This window comes from Phaseolus vulgaris, chromosome 8 (genome assembly GCF_000499845.2).
Source record: "Phaseolus vulgaris cultivar G19833 chromosome 8, P. vulgaris v2.0, whole genome shotgun sequence".
In the NCBI taxonomy this organism is placed as follows: domain Eukaryota; kingdom Viridiplantae; phylum Streptophyta; class Magnoliopsida; order Fabales; family Fabaceae; genus Phaseolus; species Phaseolus vulgaris.
In genome coordinates, this window is record NC_023752.2 from 19,046,157 (window position 1) to 19,066,376 (window position 20,220).

General features: G+C 33.5%; 1 protein-coding gene across 1 annotated transcript; it reads right to left on the reverse strand.

The window, feature by feature from the left end:
- Window positions 1–4,978: 4,978 nt before the first annotated feature.
- On the reverse strand, window positions 4,979–5,845 carry LOC137824702 (uncharacterized mitochondrial protein AtMg00310-like). Its single transcript, XM_068630372.1, has one exon. It carries the CDS (start codon window positions 5,843–5,845, stop codon window positions 4,979–4,981), a length of 867 nt encoding a protein of 288 aa, XP_068486473.1.
- Window positions 5,846–20,220: the final 14,375 nt, after the last annotated feature.

The window sequence follows — 20,220 nt, forward strand, 5'->3', positions numbered from 1 at the left end:
CTATAACTATTCATAAAGAAGTCTAAACACAGACTAGAATGAAGTCTATTATACCAATGAAATTATTCCCTATGAATAAATGCTAAATTAGCCAACTTTTCATATTGTTTGAATCTTATATTTTTAAATGTTTTAATATAATTAGTAAATTCTCAAGAACCAATCAATAAATGAGTAGTGAATTACATTTTTGAGATGTGGGATGCAATTATATCTCTAAAGAATATATTGACTAAAGGATTTTAACTTATATTTTGAAGTAAATATATGCTTAAGCATATTAAATTAATGACATCAATTAAATATTTATAATCCACATGTGATTATAGAAGTATTAATTTATTTGTACTTTAATTTTAAAACCTGTATTTTTTATACTATTTTTTTTATAAAAGCTTTCATATTATATATAATTGTGCAAAATCAAATAGAAAAAATATTATTAAAAAAATTAAAAAATACAAAACTAAAAAAAAATAAAAATGGGAGCAGTAGACTAAAATTCATATATTAACAAAAGCAATACCTATTCGTAAAGAATTCTAAGAACAAACTTAATGAAAACTTATTATACAATAAAATGATTCTTTATGAATAAATGCTAAATTAACAAGCTTTTCATATTGTTTGAATCTTATATTTTTATTTAAAATATTAAATGTTTTAATATAATTAGTAAATTCTCAAGAACAAAATAAATAAATGAGTAGTGAATTAATTTTTGAGATGTGAGATGCAATTATATCTCTAAAGATTATATTGACTAAAGGATTTTAACTTATATTTTGAAGTAAATATATTCTTAAACATATTAAATTAATGACATCAATTAAATATTTATAAAATTAATAAATGGTAACATCAATTAAATAATAGATTTATAAGTTCCACTACATATTAATTACAATTTATTAAGTAAATGTGAAATAAAAATAATTCAGAAAATTTCACGCGCTTAATAACGCCTACAATTAATAAACAAGTCACCTTTATCTTAGCTTTTTGTTTCAAAGCTCAAAATTTCATATTCCATACCATTATCGTATCAGTTTCTCCTTCAAGCCACCATCCCTTTTGCTCGTAAGCTACATTCTTCATTTTTCTCATTGATTATATATCTCCCTCAACAAAATTCTTGTTTTTTTTTTATAAAAAAATTAGGTAGATGCTGATATTTTTTCTCATCAAATCATTCTCTAAAACACCCTAATCATTCTTATAGGTTTTATAAATCAACTACATTTCCCTATATATGGAATTTTGTTTATTGAAACTCGCATGCAAAGCCATTTTGGTGTTATATATACTAATCTTCCTCTTCAATTGAATAGGTCCTGTTCTGATAAATCAAGGAAGAAACCACACTGATTGAGAGTTCAAAGGCTACACGCAGAAGAAGAGAAAAGGAATCCCAAACACTCCTTAAGGATTTTTTAATGTAAGATGAAAGCAACTCCAAACCTAAGCATTTAACATGTTATAATTGAGTTCAATTTGCGTAAGTAAAAGTTGTATGTGCTTAATTTGTTGATTAATGGAATATCCAATTATATGATAATTGTGGAATGAACGATATATAACAGTTTGATTGAGTGATTTGCATATATGTCTTGTGTAAATTTTGTTTAATTTCACTGGTCTAGCTCCCTATGAATTGAATAAGTTCAATTCAACTGAGAAAACTATGTACTTTATGGCAAGGAAGCCATTGGTGATGCTTGCTGAAGGTTTGAGTTTAAAATGGCTATTTAATTAACCTATATTGATTATGACTTGTGGCTTTAGAGCAGTCGAATTTGAAGATGTCTATATTTCTAACGTAATTGGTCTCTTTTGATTTAATTATTCTTATGATTTATTGTGTATTTGTCTTGAACACATATGAGGTGGGTAATTGTGCAGGACACATCCATTAGTTTCCTAGGTACAGGTATTGGCATGTTAAGAGGGCATGAAATGCATAAGTTTCTTGTGTGACATATTTTCTTGACATAGTTTGTCTAAAATTACCTTTTCCTTAAAATTTGAAGTATATTAGTCATATCTCCCATAAGTATTATATGTTTTAAGCTTCCTTTTCTTTCTATGTTCCTTGACATACTATAAGAATATCTTCGGTTTGACTTTAGCTAAACGAAATCCACATTAAAATTTGAGTAGCGTTTATGTTGCGTAGGTTAATAATCTACCTTGTATATAGTTAGAAGTTATTGAATTTTGTTGTGGCTAAATGTATGCAAAAATATAGTAATAGTGTGGTTCTTGTGGGAAAAAAATTAAAATGCAACAGATCAACCTAAATATAAAAAAATATTATTAAAAATTATATGTGTCAGTCTAATCCTTGCATAAAAATAACTCTGATGTTTAGAGTAAGTTTAACCCTTAGAAGGAAAAAAATACATATCATCGATTTGACCGATACGCTAGGAATGTAAAAAAAGTTAAAAGTATTTAAATTTTTGCCAATATGATTCCAATAAAATAAATTTACTAGTTCAATCAATTTAACTGAAAACTATGAATACATTGATATGATAATAAAATCAATTGAGGTTTGATTTGAACCACACAAAATATGTAAACCCTAAACTCAGTTGAAAAACTAAGCTAACATGATCCTTTATTGATGATCTTTATTGATGGACTGTCTCCAACAATACTCTCCTTCAACCAATAAAGCAAATATATGCATACAACCTACAAAATATAGTGGAATATATAAGAGAAAAAGTGCATCATACAATCTCCACTGATTGAACTATTTGTTCTTAATCGTATTCAAACTAGCTTTTAGGATAATAGCAACTGCAAATTTATTAGGATATCAATGTTAGTAGCTTAAGGTCTGTTACATATAAAACCTTATAGTGATTTGTAGGAGAATGTTGTACATCAAACTTGAATAATCACTATTTGCAGAACAATTTGTAACTATACTGTGAAAATGTGTATGACTTCCATTAAGCAACACCCTCATGGAGCAGTAGTGATTATGGCACAACCCATAAGCGTTGTTAAGGATCCTATTTTCCTTAACATGCTTAAAAAAGCCTTTCAAGAACAATTAAGGGTAAGTGTCCTCCTCGACTATCTTCCAATACCACCCTATTTACATTAGTTCTATTTTTCCAAAATAAATAAGAATTTTTATTTCATACTCAATTTGTGTAGTCCTTGAATTTCATCCTAATTACAATTAAAATTTTATACCTGAGCACACAGTATGCCAATATGAGAGCACTTGAAGTTGTCCAACATGGTGAGCATGCATTTGGTGTACCTGGGGGCCCCATGGTCCCTGTGACTCATAGAAAGGTGAAGTTCTTATTTTTGAAATTTGCAAAAGTCTTTTGGATTTTCATATTTCTCCACATCAATCACCAGGATAAATTTTAGTACAATTTCTCACTTGTTCCTTAAATCCATATTAGTATGAGTTTTATGATGTGATTGTCACATGCAGGCTCATCGAAGGAAAATAAGAAACACTACTACTAAGCTTCTCTTTGAAGTGCCATTTTCTTTTCAAATTCCAACATTTTGTTTGATGGAAAACATTGCTTTGAATATAGTAAGTTTGTAGCACATATTTATATATATATATATAGTCCAATTCCAACTAATTGTTTTTTCTTTCTCTTTATGTTTGTTTTCTTGTTCCATGGAGTCCAATCTATGTTTTATGATATAATAAACCTTTTACTGAATAATATTTCTTAAAAATTTGCAAAGGTACTACTGAACCGATTCAGGGAAGGAGGAAGCTGGGGGAATTATATTCCCCAATTTTCAATTACAGAAAGATTCCAAAACTGGTTGCTGGAAAAAAGGGAACGCAACAGAGACAATAATAATGGCATTTTAATCAAAGATTGGGTATAATTCTACTATCAAAGATTTTAGCTGTTGATAAAGTTAATGATTTAAATGTAAAACAAGATTGAAACCAAAAATATACATGCATGGTATTTTTAAGTAGAAATTAATGCAAGTGTTTATTTGTAATTACCTATTCTAAATGCAAATCACTTACACACATATGCTCTTAAGTTTGTTTTCTCGAGAACAACATTGCATTGCATGTTGGTTTCCAACACAAACATGTTTTTAGATTCTGTTGGTGAGGTCAAAGATTGATGTTGCTAGCACTTTTGGATCTTGAGTTGTTTTACTTTTGTAACTATATATTTATTGTTGTGCATCTGGAACACATGATTGAAACATTTTTTGGCTTTGGTTGTCACAGCGGCAAACTATCAAGAAAACTAAGTTCTCTAGACAAGTTGTAGTTTTAGTTATTTTTGTTTGTTGTTACATCATTTTGTGATATTTTGTGCTTTTAGTTAAGTTTTTTGTTTAAGTCATTTCATTCACAGGTTGGGTAGAATGTATATAGGATCTCTAGACAACTTGTAGTTTTAGTCATTTTTGTTTGTTGTTACATCATTTTGTGATATTTTGTGCTTCTAGTTAAGTTTTTTGTTTAAGTCATTTCATTCACAGGTTGAGTAGAATGTATATAGGATTTTGAGATGGTTTTTTTTTTATCAGCAAATAACAATGAAATTAAATGAGACCACTTCAGGGGTGGTCCAACCCTTATACAACAAAACAGATTTTCTCAAAGAGCCTTTCCATCTACATATCAACCAAAAGACCTCCTACTCTCTATCCCATCTCAATCAATAATAAAAGAAACACAAGAAACAACCCTTTACATAAAAACTAAACAGAATACATACATACCAGGGGTTCAAGACACCAATCAGAGAATGAGAAATTAGCTGACGGTATCTTTGATGAGATCCATGACCAAACCTTAATCTGTGTCAGAGAGAAAATTTCAGTGTGATCAACCACTCCACCTTTAAATAAACAATTATTCATGTGCCTCCATATCTCACTAACCAACGCAATCCACAGGTTTCCCATAATAAGATTAACAGAAATAGGTGCATCCAAAATCTTAAAATGTTCAAAATGAGACCCAGGATCCATATAACCTTGGAAAAGTGCTCTTCAATTCTTCTGAGACTATCCAATTGTCTGACCAAAACATAATCTCTCTCCCGTTTCCGACCTCCAAATTCAAACGATCTTCAAACTTCCCTCCCCAATCCTCAGACCTCCAGACCTTCCTTAAATCTCTCCACCACAAAGAGACCTTACTTTTATTATCTCGCTGCTCCTTCAAACCTCTCCATCCTCCATACTTAGATTCCAATACCTCCTTCCACAACCCCCCTGCTTCTGTTTTCAGGCGCCATATCCATTTTCCCATCAGAGCCAAATTAAACTGTCTGACATTTATAATACCAAGCCCTCCTGCTTCCTTAGGTTTACAAACCTTATCCCATGCTGCCCAGGCAATCTTCCTTCCATCTGAACCCCATCCCCACAAAAAATTCCTCTGCAGACTCACAATCTTCTTTAAAACAATAGACGGAATCTTAAAAAGAGAAAGATAAAACAGTGGTATTGACGACAAGACTGACTTAATTAAACAAATCCTCCCCGCCATCGAGATAAATCTTCCTTTCCACCTGCCTAACCTTTTCTTTACCCTGTTAACCACCTCATCCCAGAACTCACCCCTCTTATGACATCCCCCTACAGGCATCCCCAAATATTTAAAAGGAATGCTCATTACCTCACAATTTAGAATTTTCGCAAAGTGAAGAATCTCCGTCTGCTCCACCCCAATCCCACCAAGTCTACTCTTGGAAAAATTCACCTTAAGACCAGATGCCAATTCAAAACAGTTCAACATAACCTTTAAATTAAAAACACTTTTGCTCTTTGCCTTACAAAAGAACAAAGTGTTATCAGCATACTGAAGCATATTTACTTTTATCGACTTATTTCCAATCTCCAAGCTCTCAATCAAGTCCTTCTCTACTGCAGTTCTAGATACCCCAGCTAACCCTTCGGCCGCAATAAGAAACAAGAATGGAGCTAATGGATCACCTTGTCTCAGCCCTTTCTTCGGAAAAAAACTCCTTAGTAGGACTCCCGTTTACGAGAATTGACATCGACGCTGATTCCAAGCAAGCTTTAATCCAGGAAATCCACTTTTCACAAAAACCAAGCATTCCTAGCATATAGTATATAAAATCCCACCTCACAGAGTCATATGCTTTTTCATAATCCACCTTGAAAAACACACAACTTTTCTTCTTCCTTTTCAACTCTTCTAAGGTTTCAATGGCTACCAGAATACTATCCAATAACCCCCTTCCTTGAAGAAAGGCAGATTGCCTAACATCGATAACTTTACTGATCACTTTTTTCAACCTGATAGCCAAAATCTTCGAAACTGTTTTATACACACACCCTACCAATGAAATCGGTCTACAATCATTAAGTTGTTGCGGATTATCATTCTTAGGAATCAAACAGATGAAAGAAGCATTTGAACCCCTAGGCCACTTACCATTAACCATAAAATCATTTACTGCTGAGATAAAATCTTCCTTAAGACAATCCCAACAAAACTTAATGAAACTGAAATTAAAACCGTCAGGACCAGGGCTCTTCGAACCATCACAACTCCAAACAACATTCTTAACTTCTTCTTCAGAGACAACTCCGACTAGAGACTCATTATCTCCTTTTGATAACGAGGAGAACTGAACATTGTCCAACCTAACCACTGGCTCGGGCTCCCCAACGAATCTAGCCTCGAAAAACTCCCTGACCTTATTCATTACCACCTCCTTCTCCTCGCACCATTGACCGTTCACTTCTACCCCGTTAATCCCGTTTCTCATTCTCCTCCATTTCACCGATGAATGGAAAAACTTTGTATTTAAGTCACCTTGTTTCAACCAATTTTTCCTTGCTTTCTGTTGCACAATCGCTTCTTGTTTAAATAAGTTCTGACTTTGTTCAGCCAACAAAAGTCTCCTCTCCTCCTGCCCAAACTCATCTAAAAAACCTTCGTCATCTCTTGAGTCCAACTCTTGAATTTTCTTTTGTGATAAGATACCTTCTTGATTGACATTCCCAAAAACCTCTCTATTCCACTTCTTCAAATCAAGCTTTAACTTCTTCAATTTCTCCTTTAGTACAAACATCCCTCCTCCCAACACTTCATAATTCTGCCATTTGCTTCGAACAAAATCTAAAAATCTTCCATCTCTTTGCCACACATCTAGACTTCTGAAAGGTTTCGGCCCCCAATCTACCGATGTTGTTTGGAGCACTATGGCACAATGATTAGAAACTGATCTACTGAGGACTAAATGTTTACTGTTCGGCCATACTTCCAACCATTCCCTTGAAACAAGAATCCTGTCAATTCTGCTCTTAATCGTACCATTCGGCTTGTACCAAGTAAACTTTCTTCCAACCATCGGGATATCCAACAATTCTGTACTTTCAATAAAACCATTGAACCCCTTGATTTCTCTACTATAATCTGATACTGAAACTATGCTTTTTCTCTCCTCCTTCCTTCTAATTGAATTGAAGTCCCCAACAACACACCACACCCTGTTTTGTTGTCTCTTCCTGATCTCACTAATCTCCTCCCATACCTCATTCCGTGCTTTCAACGAACCGGAGCTATACACGTTCACTATCGTAAGTTGTACCCCATCTCCTGCTTTCCAAACTCCTTCAATAACCGAATAAGCTTTTCCATTAAAAAATCCCATCATATCAAAACTGCTTCTTCTCCACATAGTAATAATTCCTCCTGCATTATTAACTGCTCCATTCTCTAACCATTCAATTTCGTTTGAACCCCACAAATAATAACATAGCTCCTTGCTAATCTCTGAGCACTTTATCTCCTGTAGGCATACCATTCCAACCTCCTCTTTTCTAATCAAGTCTCTTAAGTATGTTCTTTTCGTGCTTCCACCAATCCCCCTTATATTCATACTAATTAGACTCATCATCTAAAACATTATTCTCCATCTGACAACATGTGTAGTCCCGACTCTCCAAGGTACTCAGTCTATTTAAAACTACCTCTTCTTTTAACAACGTGAAACCCATCTCCTTACCAGATTTCCACGCCCTCTTGATTTCACCATGTTCATCTTTTCATCTTTTGAGATGGTATGTGGTTGGATTATAATAAATTCTAACTTGGAGGTTTCTAGCTATTTTTGTGTATATGAATTGAGGGCATTCCTTAATTATTCCATTTTATTTAATGTAATTAGTTCATTGCAGATAAAATAAACACATAATTGAAGAAATTAAGTTGAGATTTATACCCTAGCTTTGAAAACTAACATATGCAACTGTTTATGCAGTTCTATCATCACTTGCCTTCACAACAGACATTACGATCCCAGCAAGAAGTATTTAACTTTTTGATCACTGGAGATATACATATCAAAGACATTAACAAGAAAGCAAAGCAATCTGATGCTGCTGCTGCTGAAGGAATATAATAAATTACATATTCTTTAACACATCAGTATGTGAACACTGTATAAATATGTATATATATATATATATGTATATATATATATATATATTACGTTCTGCTATAACATAGAAATGTTGTTGTTTATACTGTGCAGGTTCAGATTTGGCATCCTATGAATTAAGCAGCAGGATAGAAATATATAATATTGATTGAGATGAAGAATGGTGATGACGGTGAAAGTAAGAGAGATAGAGAGTATGAATGAGATGAAGAGTAGTTGGGACTGTGATCATTTTACTGTTGAATCAGTTTCAGAAGAATTCTATTTGGATAACAATAGAAAAACTAAAAGAACAATCCAAATTGTTTCGTTTTCCTTGGGTAAGAATAAGACATGTAGAAAAAAAACTATGAAAGAGTTCCATTTTGAACCCTAGAATTTTAAACTTTCAGTTTCTGGGTCTGAAATGAAACGTGTAGAAAAACGTAATACAGATTGTTATAATCTCTTCAACTGCAATTTCCATGGGAATAATCTCTCCTATGATTTTTCTAATTTTTAATTAATATTTTAGTTTTGAGAAATGCTATCTTCTACGTCTGTGTTCATCAACCTCCTGATATGTGACTATAAAAGAAATATTTTACAAAAATGAAATTTATTAATTTTGGAAGATATATACTTTAGAGAATCCAAGGAAAATAATGAGGTTGGAAAAAAGGAAAACTTTTCCAATATATATATATATATATATATATATATATATATATATATATTTCTTCGAAGTACAAAAAGAGTAGTAATTTAATAAAACTTTCCACCAATCCAACACCATGTTTTTGTGTTTATTCAATTGAAAGCTTTTGATGATGTTACTACTAGAACTTTAATAAACTGAGCAGATGAGGTTTTTATGGTATTTTTAGAGAATAAAGAAAATGTTGACTAATATAGATGAATGTTCTATTATTTTTTTAGGAATGATATTAAGTAGCTTTATCTATTAGCAGTTCTACTTTTGATATATTTAGTGGTTCTGTATTTGAATCAAAATGACTGGAAAATGTGAATTAATAGCCAGCAAAAATACTAGTAAGAAACTGCCACTCAATTTTTCACCAGTAGTCATAATTCATCATAATTCGCAAAAAATAATGACCACTTTCTGGACAGAATTGTTTGGTAGAAGAAATTTTTTAGCCTAGATTGGTCCTAAATAAATTCGTCTTGTTATAATTTTCAGCTTTTCAGTGATTAGATTTGCAACTGAATAACATTCATTTATCTTGTTATAACTTTTAGCTTTTCAGTGACTAGATTTCAGTACGAGAGAATGGGATATTAGAGAGACGGTTAACGGATGTAAAGGTAGCGAAGTCAACATTTAAGTGTGGGTTATGTGTAGACTTGGTGAAGAAACAGAAGTAACATGGGTTCACTTTATGATAGTCTAAGTTCAAGAGAGGGCTGAGTTATACTTAGACTAATTTTTACAAAATCAACTTTATGCAATCCAGACAATAAAATTGTTTTATGAAATAATATAAATTGAATTTTTCTTGGTAGAAAGCAAATTCAGAAAAACAACTTATTATTACAAAAAACAATCCATTGAAATATTCTATTAAGCTATATTTGATTATGTTTTTAGATATTCACTTATGAAGGAAAAATAACAAAATAATTTTGAAAACAACATATTACATTTTTTACCTTAGTTATCTATAAAAACAACAAGTAACCTAGAAAAAGCAGATTTATTTTTCAGGTATCAAAAAGATGTTTTGACAGGTTACAAGATAACCAATTAAAATATTGAATTCATTATGACAAAAATTATTCTAATATTGAGAATCTTCCTAGTTACTTAGTCACACAAACAAAGATAGCACTCTAAGAATTATTTAAATTAGAAAACTGAAAAATATAGAGGTTGCAGGAAAAAAATTGATTGATTCTTGAAACAACAGGTTAAAATTTTATATCAGTTTTATCAATCTTGCAAAATATGAGGGCAATTAATAAGAAAACTTTAAAGCACACAAAGATTTATACTGATTCACTTAAAATTGGGCTACATAAAGTCCTATCTCACACTAAGATAGATTTTACTAAATCACAAGAATCTTTTGCAAAAGATTGCTCAAGAACAACTCTTCACTAGCGCAGAAATGCTAATCAAATGCGGCTATTTTACATTTACAAATGCGACTATAGAGTCGCATTTGATCAGCACGCATTCGTAAATCAAAGAGATACAAATGCGGCTATAGAGTCTCATTTGTAAATGCGATTTACGAATGCGGTTATTTCAAATAGCCGCATTTGTATATTCTTCTGAATGAGCCGAGGGTTTTAGGGGTTTAATATTTACGAATGTGGCTCTGGTAATAGCCGCATTCGTAAATCACATTTACAAATGCGGTTATTTACCGAAGTCGCATTTGTAAATCCTGTTTTTTGATTTACAAATGCGGCTTTGGTAAATAACCGCATTTGTAAATAGTGTTTTTTTTAAAGTGCAATTTGTATTGTCCCTAAACCATATAAATTAACCTTCATAATGATCAAACCCAGCCAGACAAATACAGAAATATAGAGATAAATTGAGAGAATTAAAATGTACATTTACAATAGTAATCAAACATAATAAAACCTACACTATTGATTAACTATGGTAGAGTTATAAAAATTTATGAAATATGTGGACCAAGAATCTCTGACATATGAAATGCCTTTCGAATTCATTAGTGTTTCGTCCGTGAAATGCCTTCTGCATTGCAAAATATAGTTGACATAAATTAGTTTTTAGATATATATATATATGTGTGTGTTCAAGAATTATAAAAATGATTTAACATATCATGTTATTACCTCTTTCCAACCAGTTTTAACACCTATTCTTATAATGGTAATCATCCATTGCATAATGTAATAGCCACACTCATAGCTTCCATGTTGTTTATTACACTATAATTCAATAAAAAGTAATATGTTAGTATATTGATAAACAATGATAATAGAGAAAGAAAAAAATTACAAACCTTTATTCTTATGTAGTTCAAATTATTTGAACTGGATCGACCTTTTAGGATGTTATATCCACGCCATGAACTGGTTAATACAAAAAACCTCGTTAGTAGATGGTTAATTAGTAACATATACAAAGTTAAGTTTATAATGTACTTACGTATCAATGATATCCTTAAATTTTGTGGGAATCTTCTTGTGTAGGGAACAGAACCACACAGCAGTCTTATTAACCATTGATAAGACAAGTAACTGCCAATGATGCCTATATCATCCATGAAAAGAGTTAGTAAATATTTAAAACATGAAATAGTAATAATTGATGACATATAATTAAACTTACTCATTAATATAAGGGCATAAATAAATTTGTTTTCCCTCTTTTTCCAGGGTGTTAGTGATGTATGCTTGAGTCTCAGATGACTTTGGTCCAACGGGATTAGTATATGCAGGATCTAAGAATCCATACATATTTTCCTTCCCCTCAGTGATACAAACTCTATGCAAAAACCTACAAGTTTTTAGTTAAAGCATAATCAATAATAATTTAACATAAAGTAAATTGAATAATAGGTAAAGATACTTACATCATAAAAAATTGGATTATACATATATTGAGCTCCTGATTCCCTGATATAAATTCTGATAAATCTGTGTTGTACATCATCAGTGGCAGTTCAGTGTTTATTTGAAAATATGCATCATCCCACGGAACTGGAAAAGGTTCATTACCAATCTGACTAGCAATGAGACCTAATGAAGCCATAGGATTGTCAATTGGAACCTCACGCTTCTTCTCCGGACTTGGTGGCCGAAAAGGTTTCTACAAGATAAAGAACATTTGTATTAAATAATATGTAATATATAAATATAAATAAAAAATAATATAATGAAATGAAATTATTACATGAGGTTCGGGCATAAATCGAAAGATGTCTCTGGGCCAGGCAACGAATGTCTGAAATGCATCGGCCACAGTGGTTACCTCATATGAAGGTAGTGGAACACGAGCATCAGGAAATCGTACTTTTTCAACTGTTACCTTCGTCACATCAGGGGAGAGAGGAACGTTATGTAAGGTGGTGGCGTCTTGATAGACTTTTCCAAGGGCCACCACCCGAGGAAGTTTGTCGCCCACTACCAGTAGCTCACAATCCTTCGTTTGCCCATTGATATCATCCCCTGATGTTGGAGGAGCCGCGCAACTCCCCTTTGTGCTCTTGGGAGTGGGACTAACAAGGGGTTCAATCGGCTCAGCACAAAGTTGTTGCGATAAAAACTCTTGTCGCATTCGATCATTCTCTTTTTTCATCTCTAGCCACATCAAATCAGTCTCCTTTCTCATCTCCTCCATTAATTCTTCACGTATCTTAGTCTTCATTTGAGTTTCGTTCTCTTTGGAGTTGGAGGACGATTGTCGTTCTGAAACTCCAAAATATAGTTTAATTCCGACCCCTTGTCCAGCTGCACGAACACGACCACAGTGCTCAGGTCGTCCAATTGCTTCAACCAGGATATCGTGACGACCTTCAACAACAAATTTACCGTCGGATTCCAAGGAATCCTGCAAGAGTACACAAAAATCATATTTTAAAGCATTAATATAATTAATGCTTTAAAATAAATGAAAATAACAAAAATAGCTTACAATTTTTTCGATGATAAGCCCGGATTGCTCAAAACTTGGTGCACCCGACTTTTTAATTCCGACCCTCTTCCATTTTACATGGCAAAAAGGTCGTGATGGAGGAGAAGTGACCCCTGTTTCCACATTCTCATACAACGTCCCCTGTTTAGATTGCTCCTTTTCCACCATCAGTGCTTGCTCAAGTTTTCGATACCCCGAACGAGACTTAACGTGCGGGGTAACATTCTTCAAAGCTATCTCTTGAGCTTTCTTCCGACGATCCTGTCATAATTGAAATAAACAAAGTGAAGTAAATAAGATAAACTTATTAATGTTATATAAACAAAAAAAGTTAAGTTACTTCACTTACCATCCAAGCCTCATTTTGACGGCTTTCTTTTTAAAAAGACGCCATGTCTCTTCATGAATATGTTTGTACTTTAAACATGGATTTTCGTCTTTAAGGTCGCCAAAAACATATCTCGAAGTCAGTCTTGACTTAAAGGTATGAAATTTAAATCCGATATTGGATATAATCTTTGATCGAAGCGGTTCCACATCAGGAATTTGAAAGTTTGCCTGCAAAATAACATCAGCAAATTAAAATTAATCAATGAATATTAAAAAGCATTATATCAAAATGTAAAGCTTACCAAAACATCCTCCCAGATCATGTTTCGGTCGACCTTTGACACCTCATCCCATGAATTAATCAGAATGGAGAGCCTCTCACGAGAAACAACTCCAAGATAGCTCATAAACTCATATGCTTTAGGACCAAAAGCCACTCCAGTGTTGACGTCAATGTCAACACGTGTCTTCTCACCAGCAGCACGTCTCAATGTGAGACGCTTCAATCTAGTAGGTCCTCTACTGCCTCGTCCGGATCGAGGTCTGAGTGGGGTCTGATCGTCATCCATGTCTCTGTTAAAAAAATTAGGTAACAAACATTAGTTAATCTGCATCGAATTAAAATCTTATAAAAATAATACATAAAATTCTAAATCTAAATGCTTATTTACAGGTTGCATGTGGGTTGAAAGTTCATATGTAAATTCCTTCACTGTGGTCTTTACGGGTTGCATGTACATCATCAAGTACATCGTCATCTTTATTAATTATCATTGGTGTGAATGAACGGGGGTCACCATTTTCAATATCATCTATGGCCTCCCCTTGTTTTTTGCCGTGTAAAACGAAATACCAATGTTCTGACGTAGGATCTTTCACGTAGAAAACTTGAGATGCTTGTTGAACCATTATAAATGGCTCATCTCGATACCCTATCTTTCGAAAGTCCACTAGTGTGAATCCTGAATCATCAATTTTAACCCCACTTTTATTGTCAACCAATTTACACTTGAAAACTGGAACGAAAAACTTAGTGTAGTCAACCTCCCATATCTCTTCTATAAACCCATAGTATGTCATTGATCCAAGTACTGGATTTGTATCTTTCGAAGTCGAAAACTGCATTGACTCAGTTTCAAGAGTAACACCAGAATTTTGAATTGTACTCTTTTCATCCATGGACTTCCTGTAAAATATACAATTATTCACTTCGTACGCTGTACATGAGATGACATCAAACTTCAATCCAACAACCAACCAGGTCAAGGTCTCTAATGCCGTTGAATCCTTGAACACCTCGTCTTTAAACCAAGGCATGAAAGTTCTATTATGTTCCATCAAGACCCATTCTCTGCTTGTCTTGGGTTATTTGCCTTCACAATGGCTTTATGAGCTTCTATGTAAGGTATAACTTCATCTGTGTTATTCAATATGTACAAATGTGCTTGCAAGACTTCTGATCGAGATTTGCTTACAATATTCACACCATGTAAACATTTACTTGTAGAATGCCTGTGGTGCCATGAATTAGCTGGAACACCTATTGGATTTGCTTTTGTCATGTACTCTGAACAAAATTCAATACTTTCTTCAGCTATGTACCTTTCAATCATTGAAGCCTTTGGACGATAATGATTTTTCACATAACCTTTCAAAATTTTCATATACCGCTCAACATGATACATCCATCTTAAGTACACTGGTCCACACAATCTAACCTCTCTTACCAGATGCACCACTAGATGAACCATGATGTCAAAAAAAGACGGAGGAAAAAACATCTCCAATTCACACAAGATAACAACAATTTCATTTTGAAGTTCATCTAGTTTTGAGGGATCAATGACTTTACAACAAATGGAAGAGAAGAATGAGCACAAACGAGTTATGGTATGTCTAACATTTTTTGGTAAGATCCCACGGATAGCTACCGGAAACAACTGTTGCATCAAGATGTGACAATCATGAGACTTCAACCCAATTAACTTCAAATCTTGCATTGACACTTGGCTCTTCACATTTGAGGAATGTCCTTGTGGCACTTTCACACCCTTTAGACATTGACAAAAACTAATTTTTTTCATCTTTTGACATTGTGTAACAGGTTGGGGGCAAATATGTACGCTTACCCATTTCTATGGGTGCCAACTCGCCGCGTATGTTCATCTCAATCAAATCTAAACGAGCATTTAGACCATCCTTCGTCTTCCCGTTAATGTTAAGAAGTGTACCAATTAAGCTATCACACACATTCTTCGCAACATGCATTACATCTATACAATGTCTGACTTCTAACCTCGACCAGTACGGAAGATCAAAGAAGATTGATTTCTTCTTCCAAATGTTTATCACAGATGACTTTTTTTTTTTACTTACCGAAGGTGTGGTCTATGTTATTTACCTTTTCGTAAACCTCAACACCAGTTAATGGAGTTGGTGGACCACTACCCTCTTGGTGTCCATTAAAGGCTTTTTCAACCTCCAGTAAAGATGATGACTTCTAAGAAACCTCCAATGCTGAAGATATACTGTTTTCCTTCCATGCTTCAATTGTTGAGAAGCAGTGTCTTCTTCACATATTGGACATGCTTTATGACCCTTAACACTATAACCTGATAAGTTACCATATGTCGGAAAGTCATTGATGGTGCAAAATAACATGGCATGAAGCTTGAAAGTTTCATTAGCAAATCCGTCAAATACTTCAACACCGTGGTCCCACATTAACTTCAAATCTTCAATTAGAGGACTTCGATATACATCAATATCATTCCCTGGCTATTTCGGATCGGATATCATCATAGACAACATCATGTATTTTCACTTCATGCACAATCCAGGAGGTAAGTTGTAAATAAGTAGTAAAACAGGTCATGAACTGTGATTTGTACTCATTACCAAACAGATTCATTCCGTCTGTAGCTAAACCAAGTCGGATATTTCTTGATTCTTTACCAAACTCTGGAAACTCATCATCAAATTTCTTCCACTTAATAGAATCAACTGGATGTCGGTACATGCCATCACATTTCCTCTCATCTACATGCCATCTAAGATTCTTAGCATCGTTTGGGTTAGCAAACAAACGCTTCATCCTTGGAATGATGGGAAGATACCACATAACCTTCATTGGAGGTCCATGCTTTTCTATATCTTCAATAGTATCATCATCTTTTTGTTTCAACTTATAACGTGATAACCCACACCTCAGACAACTTTTCAACAATTCAAAATTTTTTCGGTATAATATACAATCATTAGGACATGCATGTATCTTTTTATACTCCATACCCATTGGAAAAAGAATCTTTTTGGCCTCATAATTACGATTAGGTAGAGTATTTCCCTTTGGAAGCATATCCTTCAACAACTGAAGCAATTCCGTGAAGCTTTTATCAGTCCATCCATTTATTGCCTTCAAATTCATCAATCTTAACACCGCCGACAACCGTGTGAAGTTAGTTGATCCAGGATACAATGGAGTCTCTGCATCGCCTGACATACTTTCATATCCATGCGCTTTTGCAAAAGACTCAGCTCCTACATCACGAATCATGTCTTCCAATCGATCATCATCTACATCATCGTGTACTACTCATCCATGGTGGACCCCACGTATTCTTCAGTTACGGAAACACATGGTAAATTTAATAATTCACCATGCCATGTCCAAGTTGTATAAGATCGAAGAAGCCCATCACATAGCAGGTGCTCCCTCATTATATTAACATCCAGTATCCTTCCATTCAAATAATTAACGCACGGACACCTGATCTTTGCTCCATCATGACCACTATTAATCGCGTTACATTGTGCAAATTGTATAAATTCTTCTACTCATCTTTCGTACTCCTCACTTAAACGAACAGAATTCATCCAATTTCTATCCATTATATATTCTGGAATAATTAGAATTTTTACATCAGTGTTCTATCTCACGCGTTTGCCAAGGGTCGAACACCCTCGGACTCAATACCAGAACGTATTATTGCTAAATATAACATATAAAGTAACAACTAACTACTAAATAATATAAATTACATAATACATAAAAAAAACATACAAATTCAAATTATAAATTATAATAATATAAATTTTGAAAAATACAAATTATAATACATAAAAAACATACAAATTCGAAATATAATAAATACTAAATAATATAAAATTTAAAATACACAATAAATTATAATACATAAAACAAAATCAAAAAAATGCAAAAATAATAAATTTAAAAATTTAAAAACCAACCTTGTGGGTGAACCAAGTTGTTGGTGAAGAGTGTAAGGGGAGAAAGAGGAACAGCGGCAGCGACGGTGGAAGCAGTGGCGGAGCAGCGAGGGAGAGCCAATGGAACAGTGCCTTCGACCAACAATGGAAAGAAAAACGAAAGGCATTAAAAACAAAAGCCAATGTGAAGATTGAAAGGAAGAAAGCGAAACTCTGGAATGGTAATACGTACCTTCGACCAATGCAATGAAGTTCGCAAACGAGAGAAAAACGAAGAAGATGAACAGTGCAAACGAAAGAAACTATAAACTGTTGAGGCGCGTAAAATTTTTAGGGTAAAAAGCATTTACAAATGCGGCTAAACATAAAAACCGCATTTGTAAATCAAGCTTTTTGATTTATAAATGCAGTTGTTTGAATAACCGCATTTGTAAATCAAGCGTTTTGATTTACAAATGCGACTATACAAACAGCCGCATTTGTAAATCAAAGCGCTTTGATTTACAAATGCGGTTATTACATTTAGCCACATTTGTAAATCAAAGCGCTTGATTTACAAATGCGGTTATTCAAATAGCCACATTTATAAATCAAATTAATTTCAAAAAAGCCACTGCGTTTTTTACGAATGCATTTAAGCGCTGAGCCGCATTAAATAAAGAGAGCTCTTTTCTTATTTTTGTACTAGTGCTTGAACCCTACAAGAACTAAGAATACACCATGTAAAACCCTATTACAGCAGTGCTATGCTTCAAAAAACTCTATCTTATAAGCAATTTAACCCAACCTTACAAAACAAAAATAGTATGAAACGAATCCACCTTTCTTGTAGACTTAGAAGACACAAACAAGGATGATGTGATTCCACTAGCCATATAGAGAATGATTCTTGACATTCTTAGGAATCACCTTGAGCTGGACATTATTGAGACACTTTTCTTAAAGTTGGATCATTGTTCTAAGACAAGAACTCACCAAAACTTCTATTGAGATAAAACAAGGATCATTATGAAATTTAAACCACAAAAACTTCAAGATGTTAACTCAATAATGGCACTGGAATCAATTAAAACAGTAAGCCAATTAATTGAGATAAATTTTTTAAAATCGCTGCCAGATTACCGTATTCTTTTCGGCAGAATTGTACACTTTTTTTATTTTATTTATCATTTTTTGTGTACTTTGAATTTTTGAATGATTCTTTTTTCTACTCTTTTCTAACACTTTGAATATCACAAATCCAGAATTTCAGAATTTTCTAGTGAGTAAATCAATTGCAATAAGGAAAACAGTAAGCACTCTTTTTCAGAAACAGAGGAATCCTAATAGGAATAAAAAACAGAATTATGAACTAGCAAAGACATAATGGAAAATGATGTATTGGAACTTGTATAGGTCTAGAATACAAGTATGAACTCAATTCTAAAAAGAAAATGCACAAAGGATCAACATCAATTCAGAAAATTATATGACACTAAAGCAAGAAACAATCAAAAACAATAAAAGTACTACTAGAAGTAATGACAATTATGGAATAACATGACTAAGACAAAACTTGACATGATTACAAAATTAAAAGACATGACAAAAAATAACAAGTGAAAGGAAGCTTAAGGTAAACTCTAGGAAGGAGAATGCCATTCCAAAAGAGCAACCATACTTATATGAATAATGAGTGTCATAAACCTTTTCACAAGCACTTGGTGTAACAAAAGAAAAAAAAAACAGCAAGAAAACTCAATTAACACCTAAAACAGAAACTTAAATTGCAAGAAAATTAAAGAGCTCTTGAAATTAAAGTGCACACAACTCAACAATTAAACAAGAAGAACCTAAGACTCATGATACCACATGATGTGATTCCACTAGCCATATAGAGAATGATTCTTGACATTCTTAGGAATCACCTTGAGCTGGACATTATTGAGGCACTTTTCTTAGAGTTGGATCTCGCCACTAGAAGTGTGGTTGCTCCTAGATGAGAGTGTTGCCGCCACTTGAGGACACCATGGATCCTTCAAGATAAGACTAGAGAAGAAGGCTCAAAAGCTCTTCAATGCTCACTCCAATTTTGAGTATAGTTTCTTTAGATAAATTCAAATCTGAAAAATACAAAGGGAGCACCTCTATTTATAGCCTAAGGTGCTGAAATGCAAGCTACACAAATTCAAAAACTCCCTCCTAAAAACTTCTAGAATTGGCGCCTAAAACAATGCATGAGGAAGGTGTGATCCCTTCTCTCACTTTGGCACCTCCTTATTTATTCCTACACCTATCTACTAACACACCCCCCCCCCAAGACTCCTAACTAAAGACTAAAAGATGCTTTAACAGTAGAGGTTTCTAATGTTTCCCTCTAAGCACCTTCAACAATATTCTTTATTATTTACTACTTGGCCTTGCCCTTCATAGGATGGATTTGGGCTTGGGCTTGGGCTTTGGGCTTGGGCCTCTCTTTATTTTATGTCTTCTTTTAATTTTGAGAAGACTAGAAGGAAGAACTTCAAGTGTGATGGTGAATTGCCTCTTCCTTCATTAATAAAAACCTCCTTTACTTTACTCTCATCAAAGGACCTCCAAATTGCAGCACCT